Genomic DNA, 21082 nt, shown 5'->3' on the forward strand with positions numbered 1-21082 from the left:
ATATGCACTGTTCATTGACTATAGTGTTAACCCTTTTTTTTTTTACAGATCATCCAAAATACTTTCAAGCTAGATGAGATGCTCAATGCTTGTTCCGATCAGCTAGATGGCGAAAGGAAAAGACGGGCAACGGCTGTACAGACCTTGTCCAAATCCGAACAGGACTTGGCTGACGCAAGGAAAAAACTGCAGGTCGAAGAGCAAGCTCGCAAGAGCGCCGAGTTGGCATCAGAAGGCTACCAGAAGCAGGCCGAGGACCAAGCAAGGCTTCTGCGCGAGGCGAATGCCGAACTAAAGAAGACTCAGGAGTAAGCTCTAGTTCTTAAGAAGCACCTGGAGGAAACTCAGAAGCTAAGGGAGCGAGCTGAAAAGTCCAAAGAGCAAGCCGAGAAAGCAAAAATCAACGCCGAACAGGCAATGAACGAGGCTGAGCAGAGAGGCTACGAAGTTGGTATAACTGAAACTGAGAAGGCTTTGAGAGCCGAGGTTCCGGAGGTATGCCGTATCTACTGCGCAAGAACTTGGAACGAGGCTCTTAACCGTGTTGGGGTTGAAGCCTCATCTGAGTTACGTAGGCCAGAGAACGTGTTCTATCCCGAGGCGATACGCCCCTCGGTTCTTCAACCCTATCAGGCTGATGCTCCTTCTCCAGTTATTAACCTAAACAAGGAGGTTTTGCCTCGCAATTCTCCTCCTCGCGGCCAACTGGAACCAGCTAAAGAGGGACTTGCCCCTCCAGGATCTTTCCCAGACAAGACCACCACCGCTTCGGAAGCAAAGACGGCCTCCCAGGGTTTTCAACGGGAATTGGACTCCACAGTTCTACCAACTGGGGGCATTACCAAAGCCAAAGATGGAATCACAACTTCGGAGGCAGACCTACCCGCTAGCCAGAACCCACAGATCCAGTTGAAATTAAAAAAGTAGAACCTGTTTTGTAACTTAATTAGACACTTAGTAAAGAACTTCCTTGCTCATTTTCTTTTCGCTCTTGCGGCTCTATGTTATCTTTGCACCCGTTCACTTTGTCATTGTAATTTTGGATGGGTTCATTTCAACCACCTTCTTGATTGTACGCCAACTTGCATCCAAAGATCTCCCTCTGACTCCTCAATGAATGTTACAGGGCATTACTTCCTGTCAAGTTTATGATTAGAAGATCTATCACAACTCTGTTACTGTTCAATAATTCAATACACCACATAAGAGGTTAATTTCTACCAAGTTTGCGATCCGAGGACCTGGCATAACTTAGCTTCTGTTCAACATTTCAATATACAATATAGGATGTTAATTTCCACTAAGTTTGCGATCCGAGGACCTGGCATAGCTTAGTTTCTGCTTAACATTTCAATATAAATCATAGGACGTTAATTTCCACTAAGTTTGCGATCCGAGGACCTGGCATAGCTTAGTTTCTGTTTAACATTTCAATATAAATCATAGGACGTTAATTTCCACTAAGTTTGTGATCCGAGGACTTGGCATAGCTTAGTTTCTGTTTAACATTTCAATATAAATCATAGGACGTTAATTTTCACTAAGTTTGCGATCCGAGGACCTGGCATAGCTTAGTTTCTGCTTAACATTTCAATATAAATCATAGGACGTTAATTTCCACTAAGTTTGCGATCCGAGGACCTGGCATAGCTTAGTTTCTGTTTAACATTTCAATATAAATCATAGGACGTTAATTTCCACTAAGTTTGCGATCCGAGGACCTGACATAGCTTAGTTTCTGTTTAACATTTCAATATAAATCATAGGATGCAGGAGTACAGGATGTATGATTGACGTAAGTTAAATGAAAATATTTGAATTGAAACACTTTTATTAATAATAATACCTCTTGAGATTATTTACATTCCAAGGATGGAGTACCGGTTTTTCATCTAGGTCCTCTAGATAGTAGGCTCTTATTCCTACTACAGAAGTGATCCGATATGACCCCTCCCAATTAGGTCCCAATTTTCCCCAATTTGGATTCTTAGTGGCCCCCAGGACTTTCCTCAGCACCAGATCTTCTATGGTTAACGGCCTCATCCTCACATTACTATCATAGCCCTGCTTGAGTTTATGTTGTTAGTAAGCTAGTCGAACCATCGCACTCTCCCTTCGTTCTTTAATCAAGTCCAAACTTTTCTCCAACATCGCATCATTGCTACCCGAAGAGAATGCACTGGTCCTTAACGTTGGGAATCCAGTTTCCAGGGGAATGACGGCCTCGGCCCCATAGGTCATGGAAAAGGGAGTTTCCCCCGTTAAGCGTCGAGGTGTTATCCGATACGTTCAAAGCACATGTGGCAGTTCTTCCACCCACTTTCCTTTAGCGTCATCCAGCCTCTTCTTAAGCCCATTGACTATCATTTTGTTAACAACCTCAGCTTGCCCATTGCCTTATGGATAAGCCGGAGTGGAATATCTGTTTCTTATGCCCAGTTCTGAACAATACTCCCTAAAGGTATTGCTATCGAATTGGAGTCCATTATCTGAGACAAGAGTTCGGGGAATTCCAAATCGTGTAACAATGTTCCTCCAAACAAACCTCTTCACATCTATGTCCCTGATGTTCGCCAAGGGCTCAGCTTCAACCTATTTAGTGAAGTAGTCTGTGCTGACCAGCAGGTACTTCTTGTTTCCTATGGCTTTAGGAAAAGGGTCGACAATATCCAGCCCCCACTGCGCAAAAGGCCAAGGGCTAGAGAGAGGGTTAAGAACTCCTCCTGGTTGGTGGATATTCGGAGCATATCTCTGACACTGATCGCATTTCTTAACGTACTCTTGCACTTCCCTTCGCATATTTGGCCACCAATAACCCTGTGTGAGGGCTCGACATGATAGAGACCTTCCCCCTGTATGGCTCCCACAAATGCCCTCATGCAATTCCTCCAGTATCGACTCTGCTGTCTCAAGAGGCACACAGAGCAGGTATGGCCCCGAGAAGGACCGTTTGTATAACTTTTTATCCTCGGATAACTAGTACCGAGGAGCCCTCCTTCGTATTTTCTCTGCTTCCACCTTTTCGTCGGGCAATACGACACTTTCAAGGAATTTTAATATGGGATCCATCCAGCTTGACGACGGATTAGTTTGTCTGATTTGGCAAACCTCCCTTTCTGGTGAGGTCGGGGTACACAAGTCTTCGACGATAATCATCCGAGGAAAATTTCGTACTAAGGAGGTGGCAAGGGTCGCCAAGGAATCAGCATGGGTATTTTCACATCGAGGAATATGCAACAAGTCAAAAGACTCAAACTTCGTTCGTAGACTCCTAACCCGGTCCAGATACCCTTGCATCCTCGGGTCTCGGGCCTCCAATTCTCCTCTCATCTGGCCGACTACCAACCTCGAGTCTGAGAATAACTTCACTACCTTTCTGCCCATTTTATGGACCATACTCATTCCCATTATCAAAGCTTCGTATTCTGATTCATTGTTAGTAGCCGAGAACCCTAGCCTTAACGACTTCTCGATGATGACCTCTTCGGGGGATATCAACACCAATCCCAATCCTGCTCCCCGTTGGTTTGCGGCCCCATCCACGTACACTTTCCATAAAGATTCTCCTTGTGCGGATATTAGGCCAACCGATTTTTCATCCATGTGATCTTGATTCATATTAACTTCCTCTGGGCACTCAGCGAATTCAGCCACCAGATCGGTAAGGACTTGACCTTTTACAGAGGTGCGAGGCATGTATTTGATATCAAAAGCGCCCAGAATTGTGCCCCACTTGGCAATTCTTCTGGTGTAGTCAGCACTTCTGAGTATGGACTTGAGAGGTAGTTGAGTCAAGATAACCACTGTGTGGGCTTGAAAATAGTGCGGAAGTTTGCGTGTTGCGTGGACTACCGCCAGTACGACCTTTTCTAATACAGATATCTCACCTCGGCTTCATGGAGGGATTTACTTACATAATAAACCGGCCTTTGGATGCCATTTTCTTCTCGTATCAAGACGAAACTAACTGCATGAGGGGCAACCGCCAAATAAGCATACAACACCTCATCCACTTCAGGGCTAGACATGATAGGCGGCCTGGACAAGTAATCTTTCAACTGCTGGAATGCTTCAGCACACTCCGCGGTCCATTCAAATCCTTGCCACTTATGTAATAGGCAGAAAAAAGGACGACACCTCTCAGCAGACCTGGAGATGAACCGATTCAACGCGGCAGTCATCCCAGTCAGATTTTGCACCTCTTTTGGATTCCGAGGTGCTTGCAAATCGTTAATGGCCCTAATCTGGTCTGGATTCACCTCAATTCCTCTATGGTTCACCATGTACCCCAAGAATTTCCCGGAACCTACACCAAAGGAGCACTTCGAAGCATTCAAGCGCAACTTGTGTTCTCTTAGTATCCCAAAGATACTCGTGAGGTCTTCCGCGTGTTCGGACACTACTTTACTTTGCACAACCATATCATCGATATAAACTTCAATACTTCTACCCAGTTGCGGTTCAAACATTTTCGTCATCATGCGTTGGTAGGTGGATCCAGCGTTTTTCAAGCCGAAGGGCATCACCTTGTAATGGTAATTCCCAATCGGGTTCACAAAAGCAGTCTTTTCCTGATCGTCGGCGGTGAGCGGTATTTGGTGATACCCTTGAAAGGCATCCAAGAAACTCATCCTGGGGTGACCCACGGTCGCATCCACCAACTGGTCGATCTTCGGCATAGGAAATGGATCCTTGGGGCAGGCCTTATTAAGATCCGTGAAGTCCACGCACACCCGCCATTTTCTAGTCTTCTTTTTTACTACCACCGTGTTGGCCAACCATTGAGGGTAAAAAACTTCCTTGATAGCCTCTGCCTGCTTGAGCTTGGCAACTTCACTTCTAACCGCCTTGGCATGCTCCTTCGATGGTCGCCGAGGAGGTTGTCTCTTGGGCATAACGACAGGGTTCACGTTAGTCGGTGACAAATGAAATTCGGGTCCACCCCTAGGGCTTCATATGGGTCCCATGCAAAAACGTCCACATTGGGTCGGAGGAATTCCAGCAAACTCGCTTTCTCTCGCAAAGGCAATTTGGCCCCAACCTGGAAGAATTTTTCTGGATCATTAGCAACAACTGCCTTCTCCAAATCTTCACACTCTACCCCATTGGCTGGCACGTCTGAGCCTGATACTGGGGACTTTAACTGCTATAACTCATTGTCGGCCGTAGCCGAGGTTTCTGCTTCTGGCCGATGCTGTATAGCCCTACTAGGCACTGTCGAACAGCCGCTTGACTCCCTACTATTTCCAGCACTTGGTCTCCGAATGGGTACTTCACCTTCTGATGTAGAGTGGACGAAACCGCTTTAAGGGTGTGAAGCCAAGGTCTGCCCACAATAGCTGTGTACGGAGAAAAAACATCTACGACAATAAAGTCCACCTCCACCACATCCGTACCTGACTGCACAGGCAACCTGATTAGCCCCATGGGAGTGACCAACCTTCCCTCAAAACTTACTAGAGGGGAATTATAGGTTGTTAAGTCCTCTGGTTTCAAACCTAGCCCTTTGTACAAATCTGGATACATCACATCCACAGCACTTCCCTGATCAACCATCACTCTTCTGACATCGTACCCACTAATCCTCAATGTTACCACCAAGGCATCCTCATGGGGCTGTATGGTCCCAGCCATATCCTCATCTGAAAAGCCCAAAATCAGGGGGACATGCCTCTTGGCTCTCTTCAATGCTTGAGAGTAATCCTCGGCTGGGGATCGGGACATCGACAACACTCTGGAGGGGCAAGATCCAGTCCCTCCCGGGGCCGTAAAGATAACGTTATTCGTACCCAAGGGGAGCCTTGATGAAGCGTCCCCACGCACCTCAGAACCTGCTTGGCTCGCCCTTCCACTGGAGTGATGCAAGAGTTACTTTAATTTCCCTTCACGGACCAACTGTTCCAAGTGGTCCCATAAATTCCTGCAGTTGTCTGTCGTGTGCCCATGATCCTGATGATAATGGCAATACAAACTCGGGTTGCGTTTCCTAAGCTCTCCCGCCATCTTGTTCAGCCATTTGAAGAATGGCTCGTTCTTTATCTTCTCCAAAACCTGCTGAACGGGATCCCGAAATACTGCATTAACAACCTGGGCGTCCGCCGAGCCCGACTGCCCAACAAAGTCCCTCCTTGGTCGGCTGTTATTATAACGGTCCGACCTGAAATCCCTCCTCTCCTGAGGGATCACCTTGGCTTTTCCTTTCCCCTGAAGTTGATCTTCCTCTACCCTTCTGTACTTATCTATTCTGTCCATCAGCTGGCACACACTAGTGAGAGGTTTACCCGTCAAGGATTTCCTCAAATCATGATCAGTTGGGAGACCAGCTTTGAAAGTGGTTATAGCCACAGGATCATTCTTTCCTTCTATTTCGTTAAACATTTCCTAGTACCTATCCGCGTAACTTTTGAGAGTCTCTCCCTCTCGCATAGACAAAGTCAACAAGGATCCCAAAGGCCGAGGAGTTCTGCTGCACGTAATAAAGCGAGCACCAAAAGCCCGAGTCAGTGTTTTGAAAAATCCAACAGAATTGGCCCTTAAGCCATTGAACCACCTCATCGCCGTCGGACCCAAACTCAATGGAAAAATCTTGCACATCAAAGCATCATCCCTGGAGTAAATAGCCATCTTCTGGCTATAATAGCTTACATGCTCCACCGGATCTGAATGACCATCATACAAAGAGAACGTAGGCTGATTGAACCGTTGAGGATGGGTAGCGTCGTCTATGTTTCTCGTAAAGGGTGACTTGGAAATTTGACTTAGGGCTTTGTTCATGGCATCGTTTCCCAAGCCTCTGCTAGTTGGACTTCTACGCTTACGTTCAATGGCGATGCTCCTCTTCATAGGAGAAAGTCTCGCTTTGCGGAGTTCTCGATCTCCGCCTGTAACTAGTTCCATCCGACTCCCCAGATGATGGTTCAGAGCAAGGTGGTGAACGTTCCCACCGTGCATAGGGCAACTCTCTCTTCAAGTCTGCAATCTCACGTTGCAAATTCCCATCATGCTTCGCGTGGGAGACGTGACTCTTCCCCCATGAGTGGCTCCTGGTGGTACGAGTTGTACGTACACTTCCCTCTCGGCCTTCTCTCCGTTCGGGACTCCTTCGAGGACCACCATGCTGAGAGCCCCTTGACTCCGCCTGATGCAGGTTAACATCTTCCTGATGCGGTCCCGCCGCAGGGTGAGGTGGACCCACTTCTTCCATCGGAAACGTTGCAACGAAAGTCCTTTAAGCTAACACAAGCTCTTCCTACAGACGACGCCAATTGTATGGACACGATTTGTAACGAACCGTAACAGTGTTGGGTTCGCACGTAAAAAGGCCCAAACAATATGATTTGTAGAGCGTGGGTGTAAAGAACTGGGTTAACTTTTGTATAATAAAAAGATTCACTCTCACATATATTGAAAGTCTAAAGTTGGCACAACGATCGTTTTTCTTTGGTAATCGGTACAGTTCTGTTTCCTCTCTTTTTGCTCTTTTTCTTTGTCTATCTTTTTCTTTCTTTTTCTTTCTGTTCCGATCCCCCCCTTTGCATGTTCTTCTTTCAGTTTATATACCACCCTTTGCCTTCCATCCTTACCGCACACGTGTAGGTTGGGTTCGGAGGATTTCTTTCTGTCCCATCCAGCACCTCCTGGAACTTCCTATGGGCAGCTGTAAGGCTGCCTCCTTACTGTTCAGGTATCACCTCTACATTAATGCGGCCAGAGAGTTGGTTGAGAAGTCATTAATGCGGAGGCAGCTGTGGTTACAGATATTTGTTTGTCTTTTCCCTTTTACCCTTGGTCTGTGATCCTATCTGTATTGGTGACATAATTCTGAGGCCTGGCCGCCACAAGACCGCACCCTGGTCGTCCTCAGACGCACAGTGCCGAGGAGTATGGCGTCCTCGGATGAATACAGCACCTCACCCTCATGATATTGACTACTACCCCCTTCAGTAATTACCTTATGATCGGACTTGGCCTCCTCGGAAGGATACGCATCCTCGGATGGGCCACAGGCCCAACAATCCTGACCTTAATGGGCCTATTGATCGAATGGCCCCCCACAGTATACTATAGGCTTTATTCCTAGGGAACTATTAGTGGCTGAAAGTAAAGAAAAGAAAAAAAAGTCCAATTAATGTATGCCCCTTGAGGCATACATTAACCATCCATAATAGGAAACTTTGTATGAAAAATTGAAAAAATGGTCTAATTAGTTAGTTACCTTTTTTTATTTTTTCATAAAAAGTTTCCTAAAATAGTTTACTAATATATGCCCTTAGGGCATACATTAGTAAAACCCAAAAAGAAAAATATATTATTATTATTATTGATGGTTCCAAAATATGGATAGGCCATCTGTGATGCTATTTTGTCCTTTATGAGAAGAGTTAATAATGGGAAATCATCGGATATTTTTAGCAATTTCTCTTATGGTCAGGTACTTTTATAATTTTTTTTTTTTTTTTTTTTTTTTTTTTACTAAAAAGTAAATGGTACCTAAAAAAAATTGTTTTAGATGATATTTAAGGATTTTAGAAGAAGTGTTCGAGAGAAGTTCTTTTGTGGTGAGCTAGTTGGGATAAGTAACTTTATCCTAATTGGTTTTATTTTCCTTATTCATTGGTATCGAAACTACTTCTATCTGGGGCATCATGAGCCTATCATGTTTCTGGATCAGCTAATGGGGGATATACATTAGTATGGAACTAGTTTTCTTTTGAATCTAATGCCTAGTCACCAGGATATAGCGTGACTATAGTCATAGATTTATAAGATTGTTATGAATGTGAATATGTTTGAATTTATGAATTATTTTAAGTCTATGAAACTTTTTTAGTTTATTATTGAAAACCCATAGTATATTATAACTTTGGCATATGTGAAATATTTTGATCTCATAAACTTATATTATTTTGTCAATCTATATATTTGTTTCAACTAGTTCGGTATTTGGTTACTTATTGAGTTGTCAATTCACCCCCCTCTTTCCCCTCTAGATTCAAATTATGAAGAATAGCAATTTTTGAGACTTTTGCTGAGGGTGTATGCTTGAATGGAGATTAGGAATTTTTGAAATAAGATGATCTTGTAATAATTAGTATATCTTTTGTTTAACGGTCATAAGGTTTGGATTGCAGTTTCTATTAGTACTTTGGAGATCTTTTGACAACTGCATTATTGAGGATGATTGTGGATTTATTGATGGAATTTTAATTGAGGATAATTTTTAGTTGCTAAGAAGGTCTTGCACCTTTGTAGGGTGAAAACTTTATAAAAGTGCAGCCGTTGTCATGTGCCTATCTGTATTGTTGGGTTCGGGGCGTGATAGCTTCCATAAGCAAAGTGATTGGAAAAATCAAATTTAGAATAATAGGGTTAGCATTACATTTCAAAAGAAAGGGAGTGATTGATTCTTAGCACAAAATTCCCAATAATATGAATATTAAATTGAGTGGGCCCAACACATAGAAATTTAAATGGGAGGTAAGGTGGATACAGGGGATTGAACATAGGATACCTTTCTCTAATACTATATTAAATTACTGATTCACTCAAAAGTTTAAGCTATTAGAAGATGATAAATATATTCATTTATTTAATCTAACATCATGAATGTCACAAGAGTATATATTCTCAAGTGAAGGGGAAATTAACATTGCAAATACAAATGAATGTCACAAGAGTATATATTCTCAAGTGAAGGGGAAATTAACATTGCAAATACAAATACAGTGCTTTCTTTACTACTAGATAGTACTTTCTTTTAAACTAATGCCTTTAGTAGAAGACTTTCAAATCATTCGTATGAGAGAGAGAGAGAGAGAGAGAGTATAATAGTTCAAGCACGTACATTTGCATGTCTTATAGTAAGCTATTAGTATTTTGATTCAGTTGGAAGCAGCAAAGGCTGAAATCCATGTTGAAGACTTGCTTGCCAAACTTTCTCAATGTTGGACATTGTGTAACCGCACTCGTGTTCACTCCATCCTTCCAAAGCATGCACAATCCCAGCTATACGCCAAGCACTCATCGCTCTTCTTGGCAACCAATTCTACCACCAATTCAAAATACAGACTCTTGTAAACGAAGAAGAAGAAAAAAAAAACTTTTGAAAAAAGTGTGCTTGCTTTGCATGTGCATTGAAAGAACCATGTTCAATTATTACTAAGCTAACCAAAGTTAAAGTTTCTTTACTATTTTGGGATAAAGTAGTGATAAATCTAAAATTAAGTTGAAATACATGAAAATTCTTAAGTACTCCCGGAGCATGGAAAATTGATGCTCATTTCTCTCACATTTATGGTAGATTTTATCATGAATGTAAGAGAATGGAGCAACATTCTTTGTACTCTGAGAGTACCTAAGAATTACTCAAAGGACACATATATGTATATTTTGCAAATGCAAAAACTTTGGTTTATTCATGTCTTGATTTGCTTAACTATGCTCACAAATACTAATTCTTTCCTCCAGCATTACCACCCAATGGAAGAAGTTTTATTTATTTATTTCTAATTATTATTATTATTATTTTTTTTTTTTGAGGAAAACTCAATGGAAGAAGTTAAATGGATTCAAAGGTTTCATTTGAAAAAGTCTTTTCAATACCGACAAAGAAGCCTTTGTTTTCTATAAATTTAGGTATTAAGATTTTCTCCATTTGAATTTGATATATTTTATTATTCATATTAAATATTACAAATCTCAAAATGTATTTAGGTGCTATATCAGTAATATGGTACTCTATACACTGTCAAATCTAACAAATAAAATTTTAATCATGGAATAAACTTTATTAAAGGGAAATGGTGAGGCTCGTAGATAGATCTATTAGATATGACATATACAATTTATTATAATACAAAGTGATAATTGAAGATTTTGTTGTCGCTTTTCGGTGTTTTGGTTTCTATTGAGCAATAGTGGTACTGGAAAATTCTAAAATTATTGCAAATTTTACAATTTAAAAAATATGCACAAGCTAACCTGTTTAATGCAATAATGGTACTTGTAACAGTTTTACAAGTTAACCAACTTGTAAGAATTAGATACTTTCGGAGTATAGTAAAATAGTGTTTTCTCCTTTCACATTTATGGTAGACCCACCATGAATTTAATGAGTGAGTCATTCACCGTACTCCAAGAGTACATAAGAATTACTCATCTATCTGTAACTACTATTTCAAGAGTACATAAGAATTACTCATCTATCTGTAACTACTATTTGATCATTAGTTTGCACGCATATATTGAAACTAGCTCAAACATAATTACATTTTCCACTTTCCACAATATATGACATGCATGCCACTTTATTTTTTCCAACTTCTCTATATTCATGTAATGGCATCAATGAAGAGACCTTGGAAGGATTCTCTACTAACCTCACAAGAGTGCATGTTCTCAAGAGACCTTGGAGTCACATTGCTGGAGGGCTATGGTAGTAGCAGTCTTTGCGCAATTTCTTTGGTGGGAATTGTGAGAAGGGAATAAATAATGTTTCTTTGGGCGCCTTTAACTGTTCTTCCTCATCCAATCCATCTCCCACTAACCAAATCTACAAAAGTTCATAATGATTTTACTGTTTCTAAGGTTCAAAGTAGCTATATATTCTTTAACAATACAATACGAATATATTGAACTAAAACGGTAAAAATTTCATAGACTTACCTTTTGAGAATAACTTGCTGAAAATATCAAATTACTTTCAGAATTGGTGTTGAACGATTTGTTTAGCTTCAAAAACTCATCCTCTAGTATTGTAAGCACCTGAATTATGTTAGATTAAAAAAGAATTAGAACCTTGTTATGAATAATTTTTTTTTGCAACATATGCATGTAGAAAAAGAAAAGAACTCCTTCTCTCCAATGTTTTACTAATTAAGATCACAAACACATTTCCTAAATAGTCTTGTAGTTCAATAGAATTGCCTAATTATCCTAATAAGGAAATTATAAAACCTGAATTTGAATTCTTCTCCCCCATGTATTGTAAGAAAATAAAAAAAATATAAGCATGAACACCCGAAAAGTCTTACACATACATGCTCGGGACATTCCATGGGGCATGTCCTTAATCTGTTGGGAGGAAAAAAGAAGAATGTTTTTCCATTTAAAAAAAAAAATAATAATTTGATTTCCGCTATATTTTTAAAGATATTGATCATTTTTATATATTTTGAAAACTTAAAATACTCATAAATGTGTCTAAAAATAAATTATAACTAACGATTAATATATATTAACTAATTAATTGTCATATACCCACAATGTCAGATCTTAATTTTGCAAAAAATATCGTATCATTGTGCTTCATGTCTTATCATGTTTGTGTCCATGCATTTTTTTTTCCTATTTGAGGAGAAGGTAATGAAATTTTCTTTTACCATATTAGGCCAAACTATAGTTATTTAAAATGATTGACACATATACGTAAATAAGAATACAAATCTTCTCTCCCAACTTTGCAGTGACGACGTCACGTTAAGCTCAGGGTGTTCCCAGGAACACCCTGAATTGAAAAAAAAAAATTATATATAATAAATAAATAAAATTTTATTTGTTTACCCTCTAAAAAAATTAGGAACACCCTCAAGAAAAATTAGAAACACCCTCAAATAAAATATATAAAAAAATTATTTGTTTTACTTTCAAGCTAAAAAAAAAAAAAAAAAAAAAAAAAAAAAAAAAATTTGTAACAGAGCAAACCCACAAAAAGCCCAACAATATTATTGGCACTTTAAAAGGCCATAAAAAGAATTTATGAATCTAATCTATAAAAGAAAATTTAGCAAGTCCAAAAAATTTAGCACAACAACATAAATCACAAAAATAGTAAAGCTAAAGAAAATTTAACCCAATCAACCAAATTTTATCAAAAACAAATAGCCCGGCCTTTCAAAATTTTAAAACAAAACTAATCTATCATTCCATCAAAGATTAAAAAAGAAAAAACACAAACAAACAAATAAAACCCTAAGCCTAACCAAGAGACTTAGCCGATGATGGTTGAAGTAAAGCAGTGAAGGGAGAGGCAGCAGCAGCATGGTAGCAGCAAAGCCGCCAACCCCGCCCCTAGCCCAAACTCACCAAATCTGGTATCTCTCTCTCATGAGCAAGTGAGCTACGAGCACAAAAAAAAAAAAATCTCTTAAACTGTCTGATACAAAAGACAGAGAGTGAGAGAGTATTGAGTTGAATTTGGTGTACTGAGAGAGTCTAGTGGTGGATTGATGTAAGTCTAGGGGTGGGGCTGGTGAGTTTAAGTCATTGTTTAAGTCTTTGGTGAGTTTGAGCACAACACGTGGTAGAAGTGTCTAGAGTCTAGTGGTGGATTGATACCCTCCATTCCTCCCACGTGTTGTGCTCTATGAGTTGAATTTTGTCTCTTTTTTTTTTTTTCTTTGTCTTTTTGTGCTATGAATAGCAGATTTTTTAATGGTAAATAGTTATGCTTGTCTGTTAGTGTCTTTTTTTTCAAGTAAAAATTGAGTTTGTTTAAAACTTTGAAATTAATTGGGAGTTGAGATATAATAAAGTTAGTGAATTGTAGTGTTGTGTTGTGTACATAGTGCAACAATGATTTTTTTTTCCCTTGTATGTGCATTTATTTTTTTGTTCAATCCTTGTTGACGGTTTATTACAAATTATTTAATTAAAATTGAAAGATTTTTATTGGAGGCATGAGACTTGTTTGTTGAGTGGGGTGGGGTGGATGGGCACATGGGGCCAGTGTAATATTTGAATTAAGGGAAGTAAATGCACATAGGATGTGTACTAGTGCAACTAATAAACAATAATTTAATTAACCAATAATTAATTAAGGGAAGCAACTAATAAACAATAATTAATAATTTAATTAATCAATATATTATAAAAGACAAACAAATTAAATTATGTTAGGCTAAACAATAATTAATAATTTTATAATTTATGAAACAACAATATAACAAATTATTAGATTATGTAATTTATACTTCTTAAGGAACACCCTGAAAAAAATTCCTGAAGTCGCCACTGCAACTTTGTATATTCCGTGAAGCATAAAGTGGGACATAAAATTTGTATCAAGTAAAACTTCTATGTTCTGTGAAGACTTTCATAATGTTCACTTTGTGTATCAATTAATTAGCCAGTGAAAAGTGCACCAAATTTCTTTTGCCCCAGCAAAAGTACAGAACATTGAATACCATGCTTACAAAGTATGAAAGTGTTTTCCTGTGGCCGAACATCGATTTTGGCCTTTGTTTTTGTGTTGGCTTGAACAAAATAAACGTACCTTGATACCCCTTTGACATAAGGTAAAGGCCAAGGCATAAGCAACCTTGGTGAGTTTGCCTCTAAGAACCACTTGGGTTGTTCCTCTGGGAATGCTGTTTAGCAGAACAGCAACTGCCAGACTACTCCCATCTACGACCTTCACATTTAGCTTAGGGTATCTCTCAGCATAAAGTTCACCATATCTATTAAGCTCCTCTTCCTGCATCCAATGAAAAAGTATGATGATAATATGAACTGTGAAGTTTAAAAGACAACAAAAAAATGGAATATGCAGATACGTGTTCATATGGAAATGGTTTTTTTAATAATAACGATATGTTCATATGGAAATGGTTTTTTTAATAATAATGATATGTATCCTATAGACTTAAAAAAAAAAAAAAAAAAAAAAAAAGCTGAAGGTTTTCATGTGAAAACCGTTAAATTTTGGAGAATGTTAAAGTTAATTACTTGTCAAGAATCTTATAATTTAACAACATTATTCAATTCGACCATCTCAATAGGAAAATTTTAGTTCAAATCCCCTCCCCGAATTAATTATATTAAGCAAAAAGTAAAAATAACATAAAGCTATACTACTAGTTTTACTACAAAATATTTATAAACTGGTATAATAGTAATGTGATTGGTATCATTTCGAAAACATAATAAATAAAGTCTAAATTACTTTTTTTTTTTAATTGGTAACACATTAATTTATAAGATTTATAAACTAAAATTTAAAATTATCTTTAACATCATTTTTGAAATTTCTAGGTATTTTATAAATAAAAATATATCGAAAAAATTCCGGATGCTTGGAAAAGCACATTGACTATTGGAATTGTTAGTGTGACAGCAAAGTTGGAGAAATTAAATAACAAAAAAAAAAAAATTAAGGAAAGAGAATTTTGGTTGAAAATATTGATGAATATATCACCTAGAGTTGGAAACTAAATTATAGAAGAAAAAAAAATTTCAAGAAAGAACTAAAACTTGCCTGATTCAAGAGACCTAAGCTTAACACTTTAGCACCTCTTTCCTCTGCTTCCAGTATGGCTTCTTCAATTAAGCTATTTATTGTCTCATTTTGATATTGCAGAAAGTACTGTATACATAAGTATTGAGAAATATAAATCACATATGATTGAAAAAAAGTAACAAATATAAGTAAACATTAAAATAACATAGAAAAATCATTCTTACTTGTATTTTGTATTTTGGTATGACCCAACTTTGTATTCTGAGTTTATTAAAACGATATCTCTCAGTAATGAAAGTACGGCCATATAACCAGTTTAACATCATAGACCACAATGTCACAGGCCAAATTAATGAAAAGTACCATTTTGATGTGAAGGGTTTGGAGGCCAAAGAGGCAAAACCAAGTCTGAGATGATAGATGGACTCAGGCGTAGTTAGATGAGTGAGGTGCACTACATCTGGTAATTCTGCTTCCCTTTTGAGTGAAATTTCATATAGTTCGTCTGTAGATTTGTCCATGGTACTATATACAAAGTCATAGAGTGGCATGAACAACGAATAATTGGTACGAAATTGTGTATGATGCAGAGAGTGAAACCTGTTGTGCCAAAACCAAAACCATTACAGATAATAATAATATTATTATTAAGAATGATAATGATGGTTGAACACTCATGCTTTACAAAATCCATGAACATAAACGAGCCAAATCAAACTAAAATTTGAAATTTCAAGACTATTCATTTAATTTTATATTAAACATGAATCAAATTCTAGATCATCAACAAACTATATTAGATATTCAAACTTAATTTATTTTCTTATCAAACAAATTTTAGCTTGTTCATAAACTATTTTATTCACTTTTTATTTTTCCATATATAATAATATCGCGAATAAAAGTTTCACTTATTCACAAATTTATGCTAATAAATTATTTTTTACTTTAAATTAATAAATAAATTATAGTTGAAAATTTATTATTTAAGTTAATTGGATCAAAATATTTCATTTACAAACTTATAAAAATTTGATTTACCATTTATGTATTGTCTAAGATTATATATAATTTTGACAACAAAATGGTTTACATTATCAATAAATTTTTTAAAAATTATATCTTATAATTAAATAATTTATTAACTCACAATCCAACATCAAATCTCTACCCAATACATATAGACATATAGTATTATATATAATTGAATTGAGTTTCCTAATGACAAGCTTATTAAAAACCACATTATTATTTTTGAGTTTGACTTATTTATTAGTCATGTTTTAAGCTTGAGAGTTTAGTTTGTTTAGTAAATAAACAAATATAAACAAGCTTTTTATCGAGCTAAACCCCATGAACTCCAAATCTCTACAAATCAACCCAAGGTCAACAAGCCTAGCTATCATTGCCAGCAATTGACAATGAGAGCACGGCCACGCAATTACCCAACTGACAAATACACACCATGCCACCCTAAAATCCTAAACCCACCCAATCAACCAACCCATACGTCCACAATTGAGTTCATTCACATCATAACCCATACTCTGTTGCCATATGCATAATTTCCCAAGCTTACACCAGCACCACTCTTAAGCCCCAATCACTGACAATCTAGAGACTAGAGAGAGGGTGCTTGAGAGTGATGCAGTGGGAGTGAAAGGAAACGAGATTGAGAGGTTTTTTTTTTTTTTTTTTTTTTTTTTTTTTTTTTTTTTTTTTGGGTTCTTCTACTGTAGGAGCTACCGTTAGAGTTAGATTGATATAATGCTGAATTATGGATTGTGTCCAAAGTCTAAACTATTAGAAAATGATGAATTAATCATTTAACCATAATTCTAATATTTCCCTTTACGTGTGGGCTTTAAACTCCCCTTTAATAATAGGGTAGTGTTAACGGGCACTGTAAGGTGTCTGTTAACAAACAATTTTATCTCAAATCATATTCTTTTATGTTAGTGGATTTTAGTTAACTCAATTAATAAAATCTCTAATGATTGAATAAGAGATCTAGGGTTCAATCCCTGCTTACACTAAGAATCGATTGGTGTCTTGGTTTGATGATAAATAGCTATCATCAGAAGCGGACGCCATAGGTTGAAATTCTCTCAAAAAATATTCTTTTATGTCAAATTTTTGACCAACTTTATAAGGTATAGAGCCAAAAAAGCTAATTTTTTGAATTTCACTTGTCACTTCAGTAATATTTTCAGTCTCCTCATCAATTTATACCAATTTTATATTAAATAGACCCCGCGATAAATTATCCTTAACAAGTACTTTACAATGGTTTTCATTAACATTTTCCTTAATATAATACGGTTTTAAATTACCAATTTTTCAAAAAACTTAAAGTATTAAAAAAATTAGACATGGCAAATAGGCGGGTCGGGTTAAGTTCGAGTCAGGTCAATTGGATTGTGGGTAAAAAATGGGTCATTTTAAGTGGGTTAAAAACAGATTCAGGTCAATCGGGTTGACCCGTATTTTTCACATGATTTTTTTTTTTTAAGAAAACAACATGTATTTGTCATTTGGAAAGTCATGCAACAAATCACTTGATGTAAAATGCATTACTTTGAATTCACCACTTATATCAAGAATGAACTCAGTTAAACTTATTAATACTTATTCAATAATTTTAAATTATACAAATCCCAACATTGCTAACTAGAACAAAATAACACAAAGATAAGTAAAACAAACACACAAGTTTTATTTTTACACAATATCAACATCCTAAAATATAAATCAAAATTACAAATGACTTATTAGATAATTCATCTGACAAAGAATAAAAACATATAAGAAATTTACAATCTTAAAAATTAATTTTATAATTTGTTATCAATTGTGGTTGACACTCTATGTCAATTTGAGAATATACATTAAAGTTTGATCGTTTATTTATTTATACATGATCTCTTTTATGAATATTATATCATTGTTAAGTAATACACACTCTAGAAAATATTATAATTTATTTGGAAAAACCGTTTATTTTGGACATAAATTGTTAAAAAATAACTGTAAGCATTCATAATTTATGCAAATTTGATACTTTGGCTTCACTATTTTCACACTTATGAATGTTTCTCACACATGTCTACAATTTTAAATCTATGTTTTTAACTCTATTGTAACCAGATTATCTTGACATGTATTTTGCTATTTAATATCTAAAATTTTTTACTCATTATAAAATGTTCAACCATTTATCTTTCAATTCATTTGCATACAGTTATGTAAATGTTTCAATTGTTTCCTTAAAACTCATAACAAACAACAAAACCAATATTGTCTTATTTATTTATTTTTTTTTTACCAAAAAAAAGTTTTAAAAAATTGTTCAGGTCAGGTCTAGTTGACCCACAAAAAATACGGGTCAAGTTATGGGTCAACCTGTTTTTGCTTCAGGTCAAAAAATTGAGTTTGAATCAGGTATTTTTCGAGTTAGGTCAAATCGGATTAGAAATTCTGACCCATTTTACTATGTCTAAAAAAAATAATGAATTTAGTTATTTAAGTATATTCTAACAATGTCATCTTTTTAATTAGATCAATTGTCAGTTATCACACCGGTAGGTTCTAGTTTATATGAATATTTAAGGGACACATGCATCACTCACATAAATGAATGAAAGGAATAATTTGAAAACAGTTTAAAAAAATATGAGGATAAAAAAAGAGGTATGAAAATGACATATTTTTAACATGGGGATTAAAATAAAGGACCAAATGTTAATTTAATCTTCTTCTTTTTTATTGTTTTTTTTATTTTTAAGGTTAATTCAATCATATTCCTATTCATCGGAAAAGACAAAACCATTCTTAATTAGGGAGTGGACCAAACTCTGACCAAAAAATATATAATAAACATGACAGTGAATTTAGCATATTTTGTTGTTTTAGAGGAAAATGACATGACTGTATGACATGCATTAACAATTGAACAGGAACGGTTGTGCAATTTCCCAACCCAATCATTGAGCTCGGCTGGACAAGTTTATATATACATATGGATTTTATTAATGTGTGTCTTTAGGATACACATTAATTTTCATTTTTAGAAAAATTTTTCTCGATAATTGAAAAAGTAATGACAGTTTTTTCAATTCCCGATAAAATGTTTTAAAAAATAAAAAACTTAATGTGTGCCCTAAGAGCACACATTAACCGGACCCTATATATATATATATCTATATATTTCCGATTAATATATGTCTAGATCATACATTAATGTTTATAAAAAAAAAAAAATCATACATTCATCATTTATTTAGAAATATACTTTATATTTATAAAAAATTGAAAAAATTATTAACAAAGTTAATAACTTTTCATTTTTACATAAAATATTTTCTAAAAAACAGTTTACTAATTTATGTCTTTAGTAAAACTTTATATCATAATAATAATAATAATAAAAAAATAGTACGTGGATGTGTATGCACCAAACCCCAAAATATTAGGTTTAAGGCGTAAAAGTTGTTGACAGGTGTAACTTGTGTCTAGTAACTGGTGACACTGGATATGTTGTAATGTAGTAATGTGTCCAGTCTTTGGACACGTGTCCGCATTGTAACGTGTCTAGTGACATTGGTCACTAAACAAAAGTTGGACCCGTTGTTGACAAATGTGTACCACCATCAAAATGCAAGCCAAATAATAGATTATTTTCTTCTTATTTTTTTTTTTAATATCAGATAAAATATAATTTCCTATAAATTAAAAATTAAAGTGTTCTAAGGTTATTCTTTATAACTTAAATTATATATAACGCAAAGAAACAAAACGCATTCAATTTTTCAACGAAATAGAGGACTGTTTCAAAATTGTTAATAAAAAAAAAAAAAAGAATTATTGTTGAAATTGTACTAAAAAGAATGAACATATAATGATTTAGGATATTGTATATAGAATAATAATGGGCAAAGAGCATAAGGTGTAGATCTCTCTCTCTCTCTCTCTCTCTCTCTATATATATATATATATATATAAATTTTCATCTAAACACAGAAGGCATGAAATTAATCAACTTGAAATGTATTTGGGTTAATTTGTGTTAGATACAGTTGATATCACACAATAATCTTTTTTGCTAGATCAAAGAGAAAATTATAAAATGAGTACAGCTAAAACACCTCTCCCATTCTAAATTGTTGGTTTTTTTTTTTAATTTTTTAATTTTTTATTTTTTATAATTTCATTTTAAGATGTTACAAAATGTAGTCCTAATTGAAAAGTGAATAAATAAATTTCATAATCTACCATTTTTACTAACTGCGTCACATTAAATAATATTCACTTAAAAGTTGAAAATTTCAAATAGAACCAACAATATTGGACAGAGGCAATAGAAAATCGGGTGAAAGAAAGGGCTTGAGAGACTTACGAAGGGGTGTACATGAGGTACTTCAGTGGAGGAAAGATGGAAAAGAGCCACTTTGGAATGAGCTCATGATTGCAGTGACCCATATTGTTCATAAAATCAATATATGTAAGGTAGCCAGCAATAGATGCAATAGAGGCAGTATCAGTAAGTATTGCTGTTAACATTGGTATGGAAAACAACGCGAAATATGCTATGTGCTCTGCAAATGGATGAATGACAGCTGAAAAAACAAAAAAATTGTCATATAATATGATTAATTCCATTCTGATTTGGAAAAAAATTTAGTTAAAGATTCTATTTTGTCACAAACATATATAATATCTAAGAAGTTATTTATTCAATTGGAAATGTAGAAACTAAATTGAAATTCACATAAAAATCCAAAGTTGTGCCTTATAAAACTAGAAAAATTTATTATTTCGCTATTTTGACCTTGGTAATATATATATATA

At 35.9% G+C, this 21082-nt stretch overlaps 3 protein-coding genes across 5 annotated transcripts in view; all 3 read right to left on the bottom strand.

The window, feature by feature from the left end:
- Positions 1 to 5139: 5139 nt before the first annotated feature.
- On the bottom strand, positions 5140 to 5724 carry LOC126722392 (uncharacterized). Its single transcript, XM_050425551.1, has one exon. It carries the CDS (start codon positions 5722 to 5724, stop codon positions 5140 to 5142), a length of 585 nt encoding a protein of 194 aa, XP_050281508.1.
- Positions 5725 to 5868: 144 nt separating this feature from the next.
- LOC126722393 (uncharacterized) lies at positions 5869 to 6378 on the bottom strand. The gene has a single exon (XM_050425552.1). It carries the CDS (start codon positions 6376 to 6378, stop codon positions 5869 to 5871), a length of 510 nt encoding a protein of 169 aa, XP_050281509.1.
- Positions 6379 to 9552: 3174 nt separating this feature from the next.
- The window catches only part of LOC126723358 (very-long-chain aldehyde decarbonylase CER1-like), a 52067-nt gene continuing 40537 nt past the window's right edge, over positions 9553 to 21082 (bottom strand). Inside the window, exons 4-10 of one of the 3 annotated variants that reach the window (XM_050426721.1) lie at positions 20631 to 20850; positions 15460 to 15835; positions 15254 to 15361; positions 14273 to 14473; positions 11665 to 11763; positions 11379 to 11551; positions 9914 to 10045 (exon numbers count right to left, since the gene is read on the bottom strand). In XM_050426721.1, the coding sequence (XP_050282678.1) occupies positions 11414 to 11551; positions 11665 to 11763; positions 14273 to 14473; positions 15254 to 15361; positions 15460 to 15835; positions 20631 to 20850 (1142 nt within the window). In that variant the 3' untranslated portion in view covers positions 9914 to 10045; positions 11379 to 11413. Of the gene's footprint in view, positions 10046 to 11378; positions 11552 to 11664; positions 11764 to 14272; positions 14474 to 15253; positions 15362 to 15459; positions 15836 to 20630; positions 20851 to 21082 lie in introns of those variants that run through there. The other 2 variants (XM_050426718.1, XM_050426720.1) reach the window with 2 other exon arrangements.

The sequence above is a fragment of the Quercus robur genome, chromosome 4 (genome assembly GCF_932294415.1).
Source record: "Quercus robur chromosome 4, dhQueRobu3.1, whole genome shotgun sequence".
NCBI classification, from domain to species: Eukaryota; Viridiplantae; Streptophyta; class Magnoliopsida; order Fagales; family Fagaceae; genus Quercus; species Quercus robur.